Here is a 17,281-nt window from a genome sequence, read left to right as displayed (position 1 = left end):
AGGGTCTCCCTTCTGAAGATTTCATAAATTCGAATAAATGAATATTTAGAGAAAATCCATATCGATTGCATTATTTTTTGCTTAGTTTAGTTTTGCAATTTTTAAGCGAACGGGAGGACATTCGTTGTGAAGACCACTGTTAGAAAATCGAACTACCGTTAAAAGCCTAAAATGTAAGAGCTACTACTTAAAAAGTCGCTAAATTTAGAAAGCTAATAAATCGCTTGTTTGAACGCATGTCGCTGGTGTTTCGCTACATGATTTTGCCCCGGGGCTACCGTGGATGCAAAGACCAGGCTACGTGGAAAGCAGAACTTCAAAACCGACCAAAATCCTATAGAAATTCCGAAAGATGAGAGTCATAAGGATTGTTTTTGATTGACACCGAAAAATATTCAGGTACAAGAAATTAAGGAAACCTATCGTTTCGACTACGACAAAACACCAACATAGTTATTATGAATTAAAATCGTTCAGCTTATTGTTATAATCATGTGTAGTAAAATATTAAATGCAATGCAGATCGCCTTACAGATATGATCATAAAATTTTAGATCAGTTTCATCATAACAAGGTTACATTAAAAAAACAAGGTTAAAAGGTTACATAAAAATTTCGATTTAAGTTCTATAATACGGCTATCTGATTATAGATGAAAATAATAAAATGTCATAATAATAATAAGACTTCTTGTTTTATGTAAATTATTAACTCTATTATGGTTGGAAGATATGTCACGAGATCTGCTGCCACATCAAGACTTGTCTTCTCACGCTAAAATAGCTATAATATCATTGCTGTCCAATAGTTTGGCTAGTGAAGAGAAAAATATTTTCTTCATATTTCAGTCTACAAAGTCACTCCTAGTCTAGTGGCTTGAGAGTCGGGTCGTTTTATTTGGGTTTAAGAGTTAAGCAGTGTGATAGCCTTTTATCGCGGTTAGTAAAAGAACAAGAAGTCGAATCCATGATCCTAACAACGAGCGATTGAATGAGATCCAGGAGAACCTTTAACCTGTTGAGCTTCTTGGACGAGAGCACAAGGCATACAGCACATGATGGACAGGCAATCAGTAACAAATGATCCTCCAATTCCATGTTGTTCACGAATCTTGCCACGGACGCTTGCCATCGTGACGAGATCCAACAAAGGAACGAAGAAGGCAAGTCCACACAAAAGACAGCTATCTCCAACCGCCTCGGCGTTCTTCCCAGCCGTATAACACGGGCAGAACAGAGTTATCAGACAAGTGCCACAATCATTACAGCATCCAAACAAGCCGTTGTCCCATTTACCAGACATTTTACAAGCAATTCCTTAGTAGAACCTAATCCAAACTCAATAGAATCTGTATATATATTAACAACGCCCCTAACGTCGATCAACTGCTAAAAGCCCACCCCCATTACATTACGGTCTGTGGGGGGAGGGCTAGTTGTAAGACCTTGGAACCAGCTCTCTTTCCTCGACAAACCCCATGCAGCCCAAGTTAGTCTTTCATTCTTAATATCATTCTGCACTGAACCGCATAATCCCTGCGTCAAAATAGATTTGGCAGTCATGCAAGAAAATAATTTAAGCTCAACCATTGTGACAAATTTTAGGTTTTGATGTAGAAAAAAAGTTCATCTAGTTTCGCGCTAAACGTTCAAAAACATTTACTTGGTTTAGGACAATTTAAAAGTCTTTATTCTGTTTAATAGAAATTATTGTTAAAGAACAACATAAAATGAAACTAGCCTTAAGCAGCTTTAAAAGAATCGAAGCAGCTGATGCAGTAAGCTTGTAATAGCAGTAAATGAGCTTTTCATAGCCTGCGTGCAGCCGGACTTTTCTCTCGTATAGTCCGTCGGACTTAACAGTTAGTTAGTCCTCCGTTTTGATGGCGACTCGCTACAACTCGAATAAATTATCGCAGTCACCATGCATTGGCCTGGTGGTTCTACCAGTTGGACCAGTATACCAATATCTGAATGACATGTCAATTAGCTGTCAAATAGACATCCGTTTTTTATGTGTCTGTCTTCTTATTGACGATTAATTGCGTCATCACATTGGAAAGTAGTGTCGATCCACCACGCGTTAACTCGAATTAGCTACGTAGAAAAAATGAGCTTTTCATAGCCTGCGTGCAGCCGGACTTTTCTCTCGTATAGTCCGTCGGACTTAACAGTTAGTTAGTTCGGCTGCACGCAGGCTAGTTTTTCATGGATCGCAAAACCTTTGACGAGTACAGTGACGCCGACACAACTGTGGAGTTTTTAATTAAAACAACGACAGAAACGATGAACACAAAATAAAAAGCGGGGGAAAACAACGCCGCCGTTTCCAGATTGATCATGAACATAAGAGGAGACAAAATAATCTGCTTTCCAAATTATATTCTCCTCTTTTAAGAATAAAACTTGTCTTTTTTATGCTTGTGGTTTTGTAAATATTTTAATTTGTTTTTCTCAAGTAAGAGGGGTGACACACCTAGCAACAAAATCACGTAACAGCGTCGGCTTTGCCTAAACGTTTGGCCAGCGGTTTTCTTTTTATAGCAATCCGATTGGCTAAGAATTTCAAAATATTGCGCTCGATGTTGTTCCAGAGCTACATGTAGCATAATTCAACTTTTGAAGTATTGCACGCAATATTGCGTGACACAACCACAAGGCTAATGGCGTGGACAAACAGCTACAAAAACATTTAATCTTTTTTTTTTTTTAACTGGTTTCTTTATTCAGCTCAATTTGTAGGTGTTCGGCGTGAATTTAAATCTATAGTCTTAAAAATTGGCTCAGTGCGATTAGAGTTAAGTGACTCACTGTATGGTTGTAGTCCCGAGCATTTTAGGGAAGAAACAGAGACGCCATCTTGGAAATATGCCCCTGAAACAGCCCCAAAATGCACTGCAATGCTAACTAAAACCCAGTTTTTTCCTCAATTTCAGAACGCCTATATCACTGGAGTGGTGGTGTTGAGGGGGGAGGGGGGGGGGGGGTGACAGTGTTAAAAGTGGTATACGCGAGATGTCAGTGTGTGATCGTGAAATAGTGGAGGGAAGTGGGGAAGTTAGGGAAATGAGGAAGAGTCCGGACTGGAAGGGATGGAATGTCCTAGGAACAGAGGCATATGCAATCTCTTTTAAAACCTCTACTCCATTCTTGTCTCAACATTGAGATAAAATCACAACTTACCGCCACAGCCAGACATCTCTTTGTTTGTCGTGTAATGTTTAAACTCCATGTCAGTTTTTACATGTAAACATCCAGACGGCTTAACCAACCTTCGCTGGAGTTCTTTTAAGACATAAGGTAAACATTAATAACGTTTACAGTCAAAAGTGCCCTATTTCTTGAACAAAAAAGCAATTAACCCCAGAAAACACAAAACCCTTGCGTAGCATAGCTTACACGTACGCCATCTGCTCATTGAACAAATAAAAACGATTGGTTATCAGTGGCTTTTATTTTTAAGTTGTTTTTTTTTTTACAAAAAATTTATTTCAAGAGTTATATAGTCTTCGATTCTTGACAACTAGTCTTGGTCAGCATGGGCGAGATTGCGGTTAAATTAGAAGAAATAACAAACCTACCCGAGAAATTACACCGTGATGTTAGCTTTAGTAACCTCATTGATATACAAGAAGAAGAACCAGAAATAATCACGATGGATGAGAATGCTGCACCATTCTGCATGGATGAAACCGTTAGAACCACTTTACCTCTTATCGAGAGAGAAAAGGCTATAGATGACACATTAGAATGGCTTCGAAAACAAATGGTACGAATGAATGAGTGTTTGTCAGTCAATGAACTAAGGGGGAAAGTTTTGATTTATGTAAAGTGTAAGTCAACAGATTGAATAGATGATTATAACAATTACAGTGGTGGTCGTTCGTTTGTAGCTTTGACAGTGACGGTGAAAGCCGTATTGAATAATCTTTTCAATAGTAATATCTTATACGTTTTATACTATATACACCGTGGAAAAACAATTTTTTTTGTCTTCAAAAAGGTGCTTATGAATTACAAGCAAACACGATAGTTTTATTTACTCGGAATTGGTTTATTAACGTTATGAAACTTTTAAATCTTCTGTCGCGATCAATGCCTTCTGCTCGGATTATCATTCGTGCCTTTTTTCCGAGACTAGACTAAACAATATTGCATCATAAAACTTTTGTATTGCCCGGATTTTTGGAACCTTTCAGCTCAAATTTAGTCATAGTCAAACGCGTTAATTCATGCCATTCATCCTAGAACTCAGATAACCGTACTATTAAACTGGCAAAGTGAATTGTCGATCGGTAAACACGACTCCTAATTGAACAAATTATTTCTACCATTGTTGGTAATTCAAGTTTAGACGTAAACTTTTTAGGAATCCGGTAACGATAATCACAATAAGTTTATTTGGATCTAAATGCTTTTTAAAGATAAGAAAACATTTATCTTTCGCAAAATTCTTTCTTGGTCGTCATGGTGACGTATTGCCTTTCCTCTAATGTCCATTCTGTAGCTTGATTTGTTGTTTCAGCTTTTGTGTTTCTTGAAATCAAAAAGAGATCAGAATTTTATTGGAATTGATGCTCTGCGCATCTTTTAATGAATTGACGTGATAACGGGATTAAGTCTAAAAGGCATTAGCAAGTAGCGACTAGTTTTAGCTATTTTCTTTTGTAGGAATTTCATGCTTTTAATCATACTTTTCACGTCTTTTTGTTTTTGCTCTTATCTGTCTAACGTACATAGAGAGAAAATGAATGCGTACTTCATAAAAATACGTGCGAATCCGAAGGTTATCCGAATGTCAGACCACGAGTCATTATCTTCAGTATTGTTTCTTTATTTACTAAACAAGGCGTTCACTGGGTTGCCTGTATCATGCACAGAGGCCTAGTATAAATAGTACAATACAATGTTAGCCAAAAGATAATGGAATGTTTCACAGAAAAGGATAATTTTGTCTTATAACACTAACCTCAAAGGCGATCTTCTCTCTTAAGGTGTTCTTTACATAATATTAAAAGAATTGCAGGTTCTGCCCGGCTCTTTAGGCTATAAAATAAAAGGTTTTGCGTTGTCACACTACTTGTGAATTTGATGTTGCGCCATGACGCAACAAGATCAAATATCCCAATGTTCTCTGTCAGAATCATCAATTCATTTTCTTATCTTTTTACCATCCTTTGTTATTATATTATTTACTGGGGTGGCTGTTTATATCCTTTGTCAGAAAATGCAGGCATTGCGCATTGCGCAATAGTACCCAGAAGTCTTCACGGCACCACCCACTAGTCCTTTGCGGGCATATGATATAAAGATCCAAGTACAGTAAATGTTCTTGTCAGCAAACTTTGCCAAAAAAGAAAGGAAAGCATAGCTCTACTTTTCACGGATCGATATTGCTTATATGACTGATAACATCTGATTAAACTTATGCAGTCTTATAGGCAACTGACTAGGAATAAATCTTTTTTCACTAAAAATATTGACTTATTGATGAAGAATTAAATCTAATAAAAAATGGATTAAAAAAAAGAAAGAAAAATCATATGTGGATAAGAGGGAATTGGAACCCACCAAAAGAAATTCAAAAAAATCGATTCAACTTTGCCATACCCCCGAGAAATCCGCAGAGCTGAGGCGGCGTATGGACTTCGGACCTGACGGCGATTAAATCCTTCTGCCCTTGGGTGTACGAATTACGCAAGAAAATGTTCTAGCCGAAGCATCAGGGGAGAGACCAGCCGGCCTCCAGACCATATCAGCTAATCCCTTGCATCTCTGCCACGCACGGAATCGGTTGAAAATATAATGTTAAAAAGTCTAGTCTATTCGGTGCATTGTTTTCATGGCTATTGTTATGCTGATTCACCTGGAACCGTGGTCCAGTGGATAAATCGTTGTCGTTCAAGATACTGAGTCAAGCTCGTCTGAGGAGGGTTAGCACTTGGATGGGTGACCTAAATATTGTACCTACTCTTGGTTTTGCTCCTTTTTTCCGATTTTCCTATTTTGATTTTAATAATAATAAAATAAAATAAAAATTCAAAACATGTGATTCGAAACTCCACCCCAATCAATCACTTTGATAAATTAGACTATATCTGTATCATATGTCCGCAAAAGACTCTTTGGTAGTGCCGTGAAGACCTCTGGGTACTAGCCCTATTAGATTGGGCTGCCACAGGCAACCCAGTAATGACCGCTAACGATGAAACCAACCCGTCTCCAATCACCAAAGATAGATTGGGCCCTGGGAAAGGAAATGGAACGTGATCTGAAATGGATAATACTTTCCCCGAGTGCGATTATCTTTCTGTACACCTGCGAATAAATATCTTTAAATAGCACTAAATTGGCTAAACGTCCTTTCATTTCAGACGTTTTTAAAAGATCAGGATCAAAACCTGATGAGAAAGTTTCTCAAAATACGGACTCTCTTGAATACCCTTCAGCAACGTGGCCCTAGGGGACGCAAAGTCAGTCTACCCGAAGACGCCATAGCAGCGTACAGTCTACGACGGTTCTCCGAAACATCGGAACAACAAGTCCTTGACATGCGCAAAAGATCCCAGTCCGTGTTTGGCGAGGGTATTTCTAAATACGTGACGTCATTGCCTACACCGCAGTCCAGTATGGAAGAACTGAGTGAGGATTAATTGGCTCCAACACAGGCAACCCAGAGCTGGTTTTATTTCGTCACGTAGCGTCATTATAACTGTTATAAATCTCACGTTCTGATTGGTTGGGAGCGCGTGCTTTATGAGAGTACACAGCACGTGCGCGCCCTTTCAGTTGCGATATTCGTATATAATATAACGGTTAGTGTAATTTGTATTTAATAAAAGATATAAAAGACTTGCTTGCTGTACTGGGTGGAGTTATAAAGCTCTTGGAGATTGACAGAACACTCAAGAAGTGCCGAAAAGCACTCCGCTACGCTGTAATTCGTCTTTTAAAATTTAAACAATATAGCTGACAATGCCAAAATGGTTGAGTAATGTGTATTCTTTGATGAAATCATTTGAAAAAGTTTAATTTCTCTCGGGGTATCGCTTCAGTTGAATTTGTGGGGGTGTCTTCCTTCTTCATGCTTTACCTCCTATCATGAATCGTAAAAGACTAGTCGTCTTAATATAACCGAATTAGAATATAGCGTGTTTTATGATCCATGCTCCTACATAAGACGCTAAATTCTTATTCGATCTGCGAGGATTGCCGTGCCGCGCCCTGACTTAGATCAGGGTGATGGGAGGCCTGTGGTTTAGACGCACCTCACCCCCCACAGTAGTTCTTCGGTATAGTGTATTGTGTAAGCAAATATGGCTGCGGACGAAACAGAAGAGAAATGTTCCTCCTTTTGCTGGGCTCTTTTATTCGATTATGACACAGAAAAGATAGTAAGAATACGAAACAAGAAAGTTGGTATCATTAATCGAGTTATCCAACTCCTCATTATCGGTTATATTATCGGGTAAGTTTGCAAAGAAAGCTTCATCCTTTTTTTACTAATTCCATTTTATGAGCTTAGCTTTAACTCGAGTGTCTATTATGGCTCGAAAGTTTGAAGAGTTCAAACTTCACCCAACAACACCCTCAAAGGCTCCCAACATGTTGGGCCCAACAATGTTGGATGTTGTTTGTCAACAATGTTGCCTGCGTTTGCACGGGCCTTTAAGCTTATTGCTCTTTTTTCATTTATTTTCCGGAGATTTTTTTTGAACAAAAGCTTTGCTGTGCTTATGTGATTGCTATTCTTCGTTTGCAATAGACGACATAGCCGCTATGTTGGAAGAATTTGACAAAAGATTTTTCAATGAATTCTTTTGTTATATCTTCCAACATGGCAGACATCCCTTTTGTTATTGTGCTCTCTTGGGATTGATTGCAAACCAAGAATAGAAGAAAAACTCTGAAAATTGTTTTCATTTGGAAAAATGCATTGTTGTCTTTTGATTGTTGAACAAAGTGATATGTAAATAAGTAAGAGTTGATTAAAATCCATGTCTAGGATACAACTTTTGGTCTGAAAATGATATGGTTTAGCTTGCAAAGACTAGCAATATGATATGGAGAAATTCAAGATAGCAAGGAGGTAACCATGGCAACTATGCCACTAGTCATCCCCAATACCGGTAACACTTAAATCTCAGTGGAAATTTGATACTTACCTACAAAAAATATAAGGGGAGGGGGAGGGGGTGAGTGGTACTTGCGTACAAGGGACGTCAGTAGGATGAATAAAATCAGCTAGAAGGTTTGACTGGAACATTACTAACAGGTAAAGCAACAGGCAAGCAACACAAAGCTGGCATACAGCAATCATACTATTGAGGGCTAAGGGACCGGCCATTATTTGGAGGACAGAGCGCTGGTGCAAAATTAAGTATGCCATGTATATGCAATGTGTCATTTTTCCAAACCCCCCTTTCCCTCTTTGATACTAATTTTTCCAGCCCCTCCCCTCCACAGGTATGTTATAATCTACCAGAAAGGTTATCAAGAGTTTCAGTCCCCATACAGTTCCGTCACTACCAAACTTAAGGGTGTGGCACTGTCTAACCTGTCCGGTCTTGATCTTTTCGGAGGACTATTTGTGTGGGATCCTGCAGATCTTGTCATTCCTCCAGAGGTTTGTATTGAATAACATACTGATTACATTTCTACATTTCTGGACTCAGCATCATATGTGAGTTGAAATTGTTGGGTCTTCCAACAGGGTCATATTGAAGACAGATGGCGACAGCCGGGCTATTTTTAAGACCCCAAGTGTTGGTCTCGAACCATGACCTCCCATGTCCATAACCGGCTGAGGCTCTTTCCAATTGAGCCGACCACTGGAGTTGGTTTGACATAAGCATGAATGAAATGTGAATAGAGACATGAGCTGATGATGTTAATTAATTTTGTTCTCAGGAAAATGGAGCAATATTTGTGATGACAAACATGATTATTACCCCAAATCAAACTCAAGGCACATGTCCTGAGGATCCAAGACTGCCAAACGCAAACTGCTCTCAAGATAGTGACTGCACTTTCATGGCATCCATACCTGGAAGGCATGGTAGGTTCAAAGTACATGACTAGGGCTAAAAATAACGACCTGTTGTATCAGCAATCACTACTAGCTGAGAACCTGTGAAAATCCTGTTAAAAACATGTAAAAAGACAGGTAACATCAAAATGACCTGTGAAAAAACCTGTGAATTCTTTTCACAGGTTTTGAAACCTGTGAAAGCGTACCTTTTCACAGATTTTTAGGTTATGAAAACCTGTGAAAAAATTTTTCACTTCATCATAAGGTACTTTGCCTCTGACTTTGATTCCGTTTCACTTATAAAAACCAGCTTTAACTGTTATAACTCATTCAACTCTCATAAATGCGACATGGGTTTGAGTTCTGCCACCCTCAGTTTCGTATGTGAGTAGAGTTGTTTGTTGGTTCTCTTCTGTCATTTTAGAGTTTTTTACTCGTTCTCCAGTTATTCTTCCTCACAAAAATCAATTTTTAAATTCCAATTGGTATTTCAGTGGTCAAACATCCACTCTGTAGTAATGCCCTGCTAAATACCAATTATTATTATTGATTATTAACTCTTAACAGGCGTGAACACTGGAAAGTGTATTCTAAGTGACAGGCAACCAAGTACGAAAGTGTGTGAGGTGTATGCATGGTGTCCTGTAGAAACTGATGTGATACCTGGATTTAACTCAAGGTATACACTTTATTAATTACTGCTTTTTTGATATTAAGATTACTGTTATTCCAATCTCTTTTTTTTTGGAGGACCATTAGTTCATCAGTGTAGACTGTTAGAATCATCATCATCATCATCATCATCATCACCATCAATATGATATATGATTATATTATGCATATTTTCATTTCGAATGATTTTGAAAAATTCTCTTTTCCTTTTTAAAGTCGAAAGGTGCCACTCTTAGAGGCTATTAGGAACTTTACACTTCTAATCAAGAACACTGTTGAGTTTCCAAAGTTTCATGAAACAAGGTCAGCTAAATAAAATCAGATATATTCAGTATTTAATGAAGGGGGGGGGGGGGGGGGGGGGGGGGGGGAGGGGGGCCAAGGCCAACCCACTCTTTCCCTTAATTCTCCCAGCAAAACCTAAATTTCAATTCAGTCTTTTAGTATTAGCTGTCCCCTGACTTAGATCACCCCAGAGGTTGTTTCAGGGTTTGATAAGTGAGTTAGCTGTGACATGACTTAGATCAGCCCAGAGGTTGTTTCAGGGTTTAAAAAGTGAGTTAGCTGTGACCTTTTTTAGATCCAGCACAGAGCTAGGTTGTTTCAGGGTTGAATCTGTGAGTGAGCTCAGCCCTTACTTAGATCAGCTCAGAGCTAATAAGGTTGTTTCATATTTTGACATTTTTTGTTTGTTTTACAGGCGTAACATTGATAAAGACATGGAGGATCTTAAAAATTGTGAATTTGATCCAAACAAAGATCGTTTATGTCCTATATTTAAACTTGACAAAATAGAAAAACTGGCTGGAGTTGATTTTGATAAAATGGCTTATGAGGTTTGTTATCACTGTACCAGATTTATAATCAATTGTTAATCTTAAATGTTTAAATTTTATTCTCTTTGGTTCAGCAAAATGTCTAAAATATGAATAAATTAGTATAGGAAATCACATGATCTCGAGTACAATTTGGAATTCATAGGTACGAGCGTAGTTTTGAAAATTTTCAAAATTGTACAAGCCTTAAATTTAGGCAAGTTTGAGAACTTTCAAAACATCCCGAGTATCTATAAATTCTTAATGCTACAAGATTTTTTATTTTTTTGTTTATAATACACTCAACAAAATTGAGAAAGAAAATGAACAAGGAAAAAAACAATATGCGCTAGAAAATTTGGTCAATGATCATTAATAATTAATAAGCAATATTATTGCTTGACCATTTTAGTTTTCTATTTCTAGAGACTGAGAAGATTATATTCTTTCTTACTGTTTTTTCTATCCCAATATGCGTAAATCATTATTTTTATCATTTAGGGAGGTGTAATGAGTGTAGAAATATCATGGGATTGTAACTTTGATCCATTAGCTGCGCATCGTGAGCCAAAGTATTCTTTCAGAAGGTCGGTTGATTTATAAATTAGAAATCATCATCATCATCATCATCATCATTGTCATCATCATCATCATCATCATCATTGACATCATCATCATCATCACCATTATCATTGTCATCATCATCATCATCATTGTCATCATCATCATCATCATTGTCATCATCATCATCATCATTGTCATCATCATCATCATCATCATTGTCATCATCATCATCATCATTGTCATCATCATCATCATCATCATCATCACCATCATCATCATCATCATTCTCATCATCATCATCATCATTGTCATCATCACCATCATCATCATCATCATCATCATCATGCATGGTTGATCTTCATTACTATTTCATTGAATCAACCATTATTAATAATAAATGAGATAATGATAATTATAATCAAAGTGATGATTTTAATGATGACGTTAATTATTAACTTATTATTAGTTATTAATTTCATTAAAATTATCATTATGACGTCATTATTCATCTTTATTGTCATCATCATCATATTGCTTCCTCATCATTATCAGATCTTTATTTATCAGTAAGACGACATAAAAGCGCGCGCCCATGGCAATATAGACACACGATAAAAAATGTAAAGAACGATTAACAAGCGAAAGATTGGCACGAGGCGAAGCCAAGTGACACTCTAGCTTGTTAAGAGTTCATATTTTCTCAAGTGCGTTCTATATCACCATGGGCGAACGCTTTTTTGTCGTGTAACTGATTTATAATATGACCAAAAATCTACCGTGCGACCCATGGGCAAATAGTTCATAGGCATTTCAGCCAATCAGAGCGTGCGTTATATCACCCATCTCACTTGTGTGCGCGCTATTGACGCCATCGGATTTGAAAATTTAGAGAAAAAAGGCGAGCGTCCGTTGAGATCAGCGTGCGCGAGCATGCAGCCCATGGGGAGATAGTTCATTGGTTTTTGGCCAATCAGAGTGTGCGTAATAATCTAGTCATATTATAATAATCATTATGATCATCATCATTGATTAACATCATCATAATAGACCTTGTTAACTTAGTATGCAAATTGCCAATTTCAGATCAGGACATTCCCTTGAGAATTGTTCTTTTATGATGAACTTGTTAAAATATTTATACATTAAAGAATCAACTCCCAGGAGTGGCATCACACGGTCTGAAATGGAACAATAAACAACGAAGCTAAAGAAGTCTAATAAATTATCATCATTATGACATTATTGATCTTTATTATCATAATCATCATCATTCATCATCAATCATTATTTTTTCTCTCACCATAGTAACTCATTCTTTCACTGTGATTGTTGTTGACAGGTTGGACAGTACTGACTCACCTATTGCACCAGGGTACAACTTTAGGTAAGGCTAAAATAATTTATCAACATCAACTTTAGAAGTTATTAAAACTTAGAAATTGGAAGTGAATGAGTCCATATATTTGATTACTAAACTCATGATTTTTGTGTTTATATTTATTTTTAAAAAGTTGGGATTCTTGTTGTGAAAAGCTATGCATTTAAAACTTAAGTCGCTAGCAAACGTTTGACTTTAGCCAGCAGAGCAAAATTCATAGCTGCATTCATTTAGTTAACAACAGGGACTGCTTATTACTACATAGAAAATAGGCAATTTTTAATCAAAAATAGCTGCAAAATTATTGGGTGGGGGGGGGGGGGGGGGGGGAGGGGGTTATGGCTCCCCTTCCCATCCCTTCAGCTCGGCAATCCCTGAACAATAGGAAGTTTAACTTGAATCAACCAGGACAAACAGGTTTTCAAACTGATTCTTTATTTACATTCCATTGTGCTTGGCATTGCTGTTTTCTCTAGGATGTGATATACTTTCTACTGTGGTGATGATGTGTGCATGAAAATCCTTTTTGTAGACATGCTCACCTCCTTGTCCCAGTCAGTTGCTCATCACTTGTTAAGGTCAAGTCACACTTACAGGCCATGAACCCCTAAAAGTTTTAGAAGTGATAGATAATTTTAAAGATGTATAAATTCATTTTATGGATGTTTTACAGATTTCCTCGATATTTTATACAAGATGGTAAACTTCACAGAACACTATTCAAAGCATATGGTATTCGCTTTGTCATGAGTGTATATGGAAGGGTATGTTTTAAAGAAATGTAGTAAAGATATAGGTTGTCTTTGCTCATATACAGTATTAGTATTATTTGTAATGTTGTTTGAAAGTATAATAGTAAAAAGAAAGGTTGTTTTTGCTCTATAAAACATGTACTGTATTATTTTTGTCTTTAGGGAGGAAAGTTCAGCGTAGTTCCATTATTTTTAAATATTGGCTCAGGATTGGCCCTTCTTGCCATTGTAAGTTGCATTTAACTTTTTCTTTGTCAACTATTGGCCACATCTTTCCTTTTCCATCAATGGCTAGACCTTTCCTTGTCCATGATTGGCTAGTTATTTCCTTACATGATTGTATAAGTCTTTCCTCGTTTCTCATTGGCTAGTTCTTTCCATGTACATGATTGGCTAGTTCATTCGCTGTACATGATTGGTTACTTCTTTCCATGTACATGATTGGCTAGTTCATTCATTGTACATGATTGGTTACTTCTTTCCATGTACATGATTGGCAAGTTCATTTATTGTACATGATTGGTTACTTATTTCCATGTACATTGTACATTGTTTTTTCATTGTGCATGTTTGGCTAGTCCATTTTTTCTTTATCAGATTCCATTTTCCTTTTTTTCCAGGCTACTGTTCTTTGTGACATAATAGTACTTTATGTAGTGCAAAAACGAAACTTATACAAGGAGAAGAAATACTTGAATGTAGATGATACACAGATCCAGGTTTGTTATAAGACATAGTAAGTTGTTTTAGTCAGTGAAGGAAGATGGTGACATTAAACTTAGTAACAGTGCAAGAGATGGCAATAGTGATGATCTAAAAGTATGCAAATCAAGAATTTTTTATTGCTTAAGCTGGTTGGGTTTGAATGCTGTGTGTCCTCTCCTTTCCCTCCCCTCCCCCCTACACATTCAAACACCGCCCTGCTGGTGCAAAGGTCAAATACTTGTACTCCTAGTTCTGAACAGAAATCGAATTGACTAGCTATAAAATTACCTGTAAGGGTAGCAGGAATATAAAAAATTGCACAAGTTTAATTTTAAAAGATTTGATTTCTAACTTTCAAAATAGTTTTGAGAGTGGTCTATAGAGTACATCTACTTGCAAGAAGGTTGTCATACAAGAATAGAACATTAGTAATTTAGTTTGAAAGGAATACATTAAAAGACAAAAGAAAAACTTCAGTGACCTTCTTTTATTTTTTAATATAATTCCAATCCCACTAAATCACTGTTCTATTTTCGTATGACAACGTTCTTGCAAGTAGGTGTATATGTTATAATAAGATTTCAAGATTTTCACTAACAGCCTTGTTTTCTCTCTAGATTAATGATGATGGTTATGACGATGTTGAACCAAGAGGTTCAAACTACAAACAGTTCAAGTAGAAAGGTTGATAGGGTTAATGTTTAGTCCAATATTGGGATAGCTTGAGCCCAAGATGCAGTAATAAGCTATTAGGTATAAATGTATAGACAAAATAGTTATGATATTTAATGTTTTTCACTAAACTTTTATATTTCCTGGATACCTAAGCTGAGGACCCCAGGAAATGCTGGAGACTGTGATTGGTTGGGTTGGGAACCTTTTTCCAATAAACACCCAGTTTGGGGATCACAAGAAATCATAGGGTAATGGGTGGAAAATGGCTTGAAATCCTAGGTCCTGGGGATCAGGTGAAGTGGGGTCCTCAAATGGCCCTTAAATTAAGGAGGCTCTGGGTAGTTTTGGTCTGGCACACCTAGCCGCATTGAAACGGCTACAACTTCATCTTGAAAAACTCGATCTGCAAGCGCTTTTCACACAATGTCAGGATAGGATTAAAATTTTCAAAAATGATAAATTAGTTTAGTAAAAGTAGTAATAGTCCACGAAAATATTCATCGCGTAATATTGCCAGACCAAAACTACGCAGAGCAATGGGGAGGCAATCATGAATGGTTACCCTGGGTCAAGAGAGTGTTTAGCTTATAACTTTTTAGTCATAGGTTTCCGTTCTCATGATCACAATGGATCAAGCAACTGAGAAGCACTAAGAGAGAGAAAGAGAGATTCTCTCCTGGGGTGGGGGGGGGGGGGGGTACTCCCCCAAACAGGGTATGGTTTTCAGCGATTCTAATCTGGAACAGGGTATATAAATTCGCGCTCGCTCTGGAACAGGGCATATGAAATCACGCTCTCTCCTCTCTGTGGCTCTGGAACAGGATATCTATTTTCGCAATACCGGAACAGGGTATGGTTTTCAGCGATCTTGCTCTGGAACAGGGTATGAATTTCACCGATTTTACTCTGGAACAGGGTCAGGGTTCAGAGGGCTCAGCAGCACATCCCTACCCTAAACAGGCAAGAGTACCCCCCCCCCCCGGGGATTATCTAAAACTAAGGGTGTTTTTAAGTTGAAAGAAAAAAAAACCAAAATAAATCAATCAATAAACAATGGAAATAGTCTACCAAAATCAACTATATAGACTGATATTAGGTTGAAGAAATGTTATATAACTAATAGACTATAAATATTGGTATTATCATTAATCTTATTATATTGATTATAAATTTGGAGATTTGAGAAACTAAATTATCAATTATTAATGAATTCCAATAAATACTTAGAAATATTTAAATAATTAATTCATTGCACCTAGAGCTGCTTATTCAAACCCTAGAACGTTTGCACGATGGCGTCATTGACCTCTACTACCAGACTCCCTTGCACACTTTCTTTTGTTAAGTTAATTAGCACTAATTGCCTTACTATTCTCATGAGGGAATACAAATTTGAATAAGAAAGAAAATTCGCGAAGCATTGTGGTAGTAGGAGTCAAATGACGCCATCATGCAAACGTCCTATTCCATTCTTAGTACATCATGGATTGTGGTCGATAGTGGTATCCATCTTAAAGGAATTGGGATTTAGTACTGGTGTTGTCTGTAATATTATTGTTTATAAAGATTAATGAACTTTGTGACTATAATACTCCATCAAAAATGCTTCTCATTTATTGTAAGTTGAGTCCAATTTTGAAAATATTCCTGCATTCAAATCATGTCTTTACTTCTAATTCTTTTTAGAATCACAATATCTTGGTTTTACCATTTATCAAAACTAGCCTGTATATCAGCAACGTGTGCCCTGATTGGATGAAATGATATTTTAGTTGGGAGTATCTAAGATGTTAACATTATTTTTTCTTGTGCTCGCTTTGAATAATTTCCCTGCTAGAAGAGTGAACACAAACTGTAGCCTGGTTGCATCCGAACACAACAGTTTGGGTTTGGATACAAGATTCGTCAACAAGGGAGACTTCCGGGAGGGGGGAGGGGCATGGAGGTACTCCCATATATGGACTATACGGGGATGGTCCGCTGAACAGGGTATGGTTTTTCGAGCTTCTTGTCATAAACAGGGTATGCAATTTCACTCAAGGTCCAAGTTCTTCCTGAGTTTCCTGTCATATTCAGGGTTTCTACTTTCGTATTGACCGAAACTGGTTATTATGGTCGTAAAAAAAAACGATACACGAGATGACATGATAATTGAAACAGGAACTCAGTGCAATAAATTATATCTTTTGTCATAAACAGGGCCTAAAAATTTGAGTTTTTTTGTCATAAACAGGGTACCCCTTTCAGAATCCCAGCGGAACACCCCTACCCAAATTCTGGTGGAGTAACCCCCCCCCCGGGGAGACTGCAAGCAGGGAGCTTTGAATTTGAACTTCCCCACAGGAAGCCCAACCAACATGTCATCCTTTACCATCCCTAGCCATCCCAAGCCATCCTTTACAATCTCTGGCCCCGTGACTCTCCCTCGCCAACCTGGACCCCCTTGCCTCCCTGCCCCCCTGGCCCCCTGGCCTCCCTGGTCCTCATGGCCCCCTAGGCCCCCTGATCCCCCTGGCCCCCTAACTCCCTGACCCCCTAGCCCCCTGACCCTCTCTGGCCCTCTCTGGACCCCCTGGCCGCCCTTGCTCTCCCTGGCCATCCCTAGCCATCGTTAGCCATCCCCATTCAGCCAATGGAGTATATACCAACAAATTCATAGTGGGAAGCCTGTGGCCGCCCTTGCTCTCCCT

General features: G+C 37.8%; 3 protein-coding genes across 4 annotated transcripts; 2 read left to right on the top strand and 1 right to left on the bottom strand.

Moving 5' to 3' along the window:
• Nucleotides 1–450: 450 nt before the first annotated feature.
• Nucleotides 451–1,367, bottom strand: LOC116288827 (uncharacterized). Its single transcript, XM_031695672.2, has one exon. The coding sequence runs from the start codon at nt 1,300–1,302 to the stop codon at nt 973–975; it is 330 nt and encodes a 109-aa protein (XP_031551532.1). The 5' UTR covers nt 1,303–1,367; the 3' UTR covers nt 451–972.
• A 2,122-nt stretch (nt 1,368–3,489) lies between these two features.
• LOC116288813 (uncharacterized) lies at nt 3,490–6,990 on the top strand. Its single transcript, XM_031695655.1, has 2 exons — nt 3,490–3,768; nt 6,374–6,990. The coding sequence occupies exons 1-2, from the start codon at nt 3,538–3,540 to the stop codon at nt 6,650–6,652; spliced, it is 510 nt and encodes a 169-aa protein (XP_031551515.1). The 5' UTR covers nt 3,490–3,537; the 3' UTR covers nt 6,653–6,990.
• An 83-nt stretch (nt 6,991–7,073) lies between these two features.
• On the top strand, nt 7,074–16,249 carry LOC116288810 (P2X purinoceptor 4). Of its 2 annotated transcripts, XM_031695650.2 has the most exons (13): nt 7,074–7,467; nt 8,466–8,625; nt 8,910–9,057; nt 9,598–9,709; nt 9,919–10,005; nt 10,403–10,538; nt 11,019–11,104; nt 12,421–12,465; nt 13,133–13,223; nt 13,374–13,439; nt 13,832–13,930; nt 13,971–14,030; nt 14,534–16,249. In XM_031695650.2, the coding sequence occupies exons 1-13, from the start codon at nt 7,316–7,318 to the stop codon at nt 14,594–14,596; spliced, it is 1,305 nt and encodes a 434-aa protein (XP_031551510.2). In that variant the 5' UTR covers nt 7,074–7,315; the 3' UTR covers nt 14,597–16,249. The 2 variants fall into 2 exon arrangements, with proteins under 2 accessions (XP_031551510.2, XP_031551511.2); XM_031695651.2 differs by lacking the exon at nt 13,971–14,030.
• The last annotated feature ends 1,032 nt before the right edge of the window (nt 16,250–17,281 follow it).

The sequence above is a fragment of the Actinia tenebrosa genome, unplaced genomic scaffold (genome assembly GCF_029948245.1).
Source record: "Actinia tenebrosa isolate PJP-AT-01 unplaced genomic scaffold, QUT_ActTen_1.0 PGA_scaffold1__47_contigs__length_23844297, whole genome shotgun sequence".
NCBI classification, from domain to species: domain Eukaryota; kingdom Metazoa; phylum Cnidaria; class Anthozoa; order Actiniaria; family Actiniidae; genus Actinia; species Actinia tenebrosa.
The sequence above is the reverse complement of the archived record's forward strand: the minus strand, read 5'-3'. Positions and strand labels throughout refer to the sequence as shown.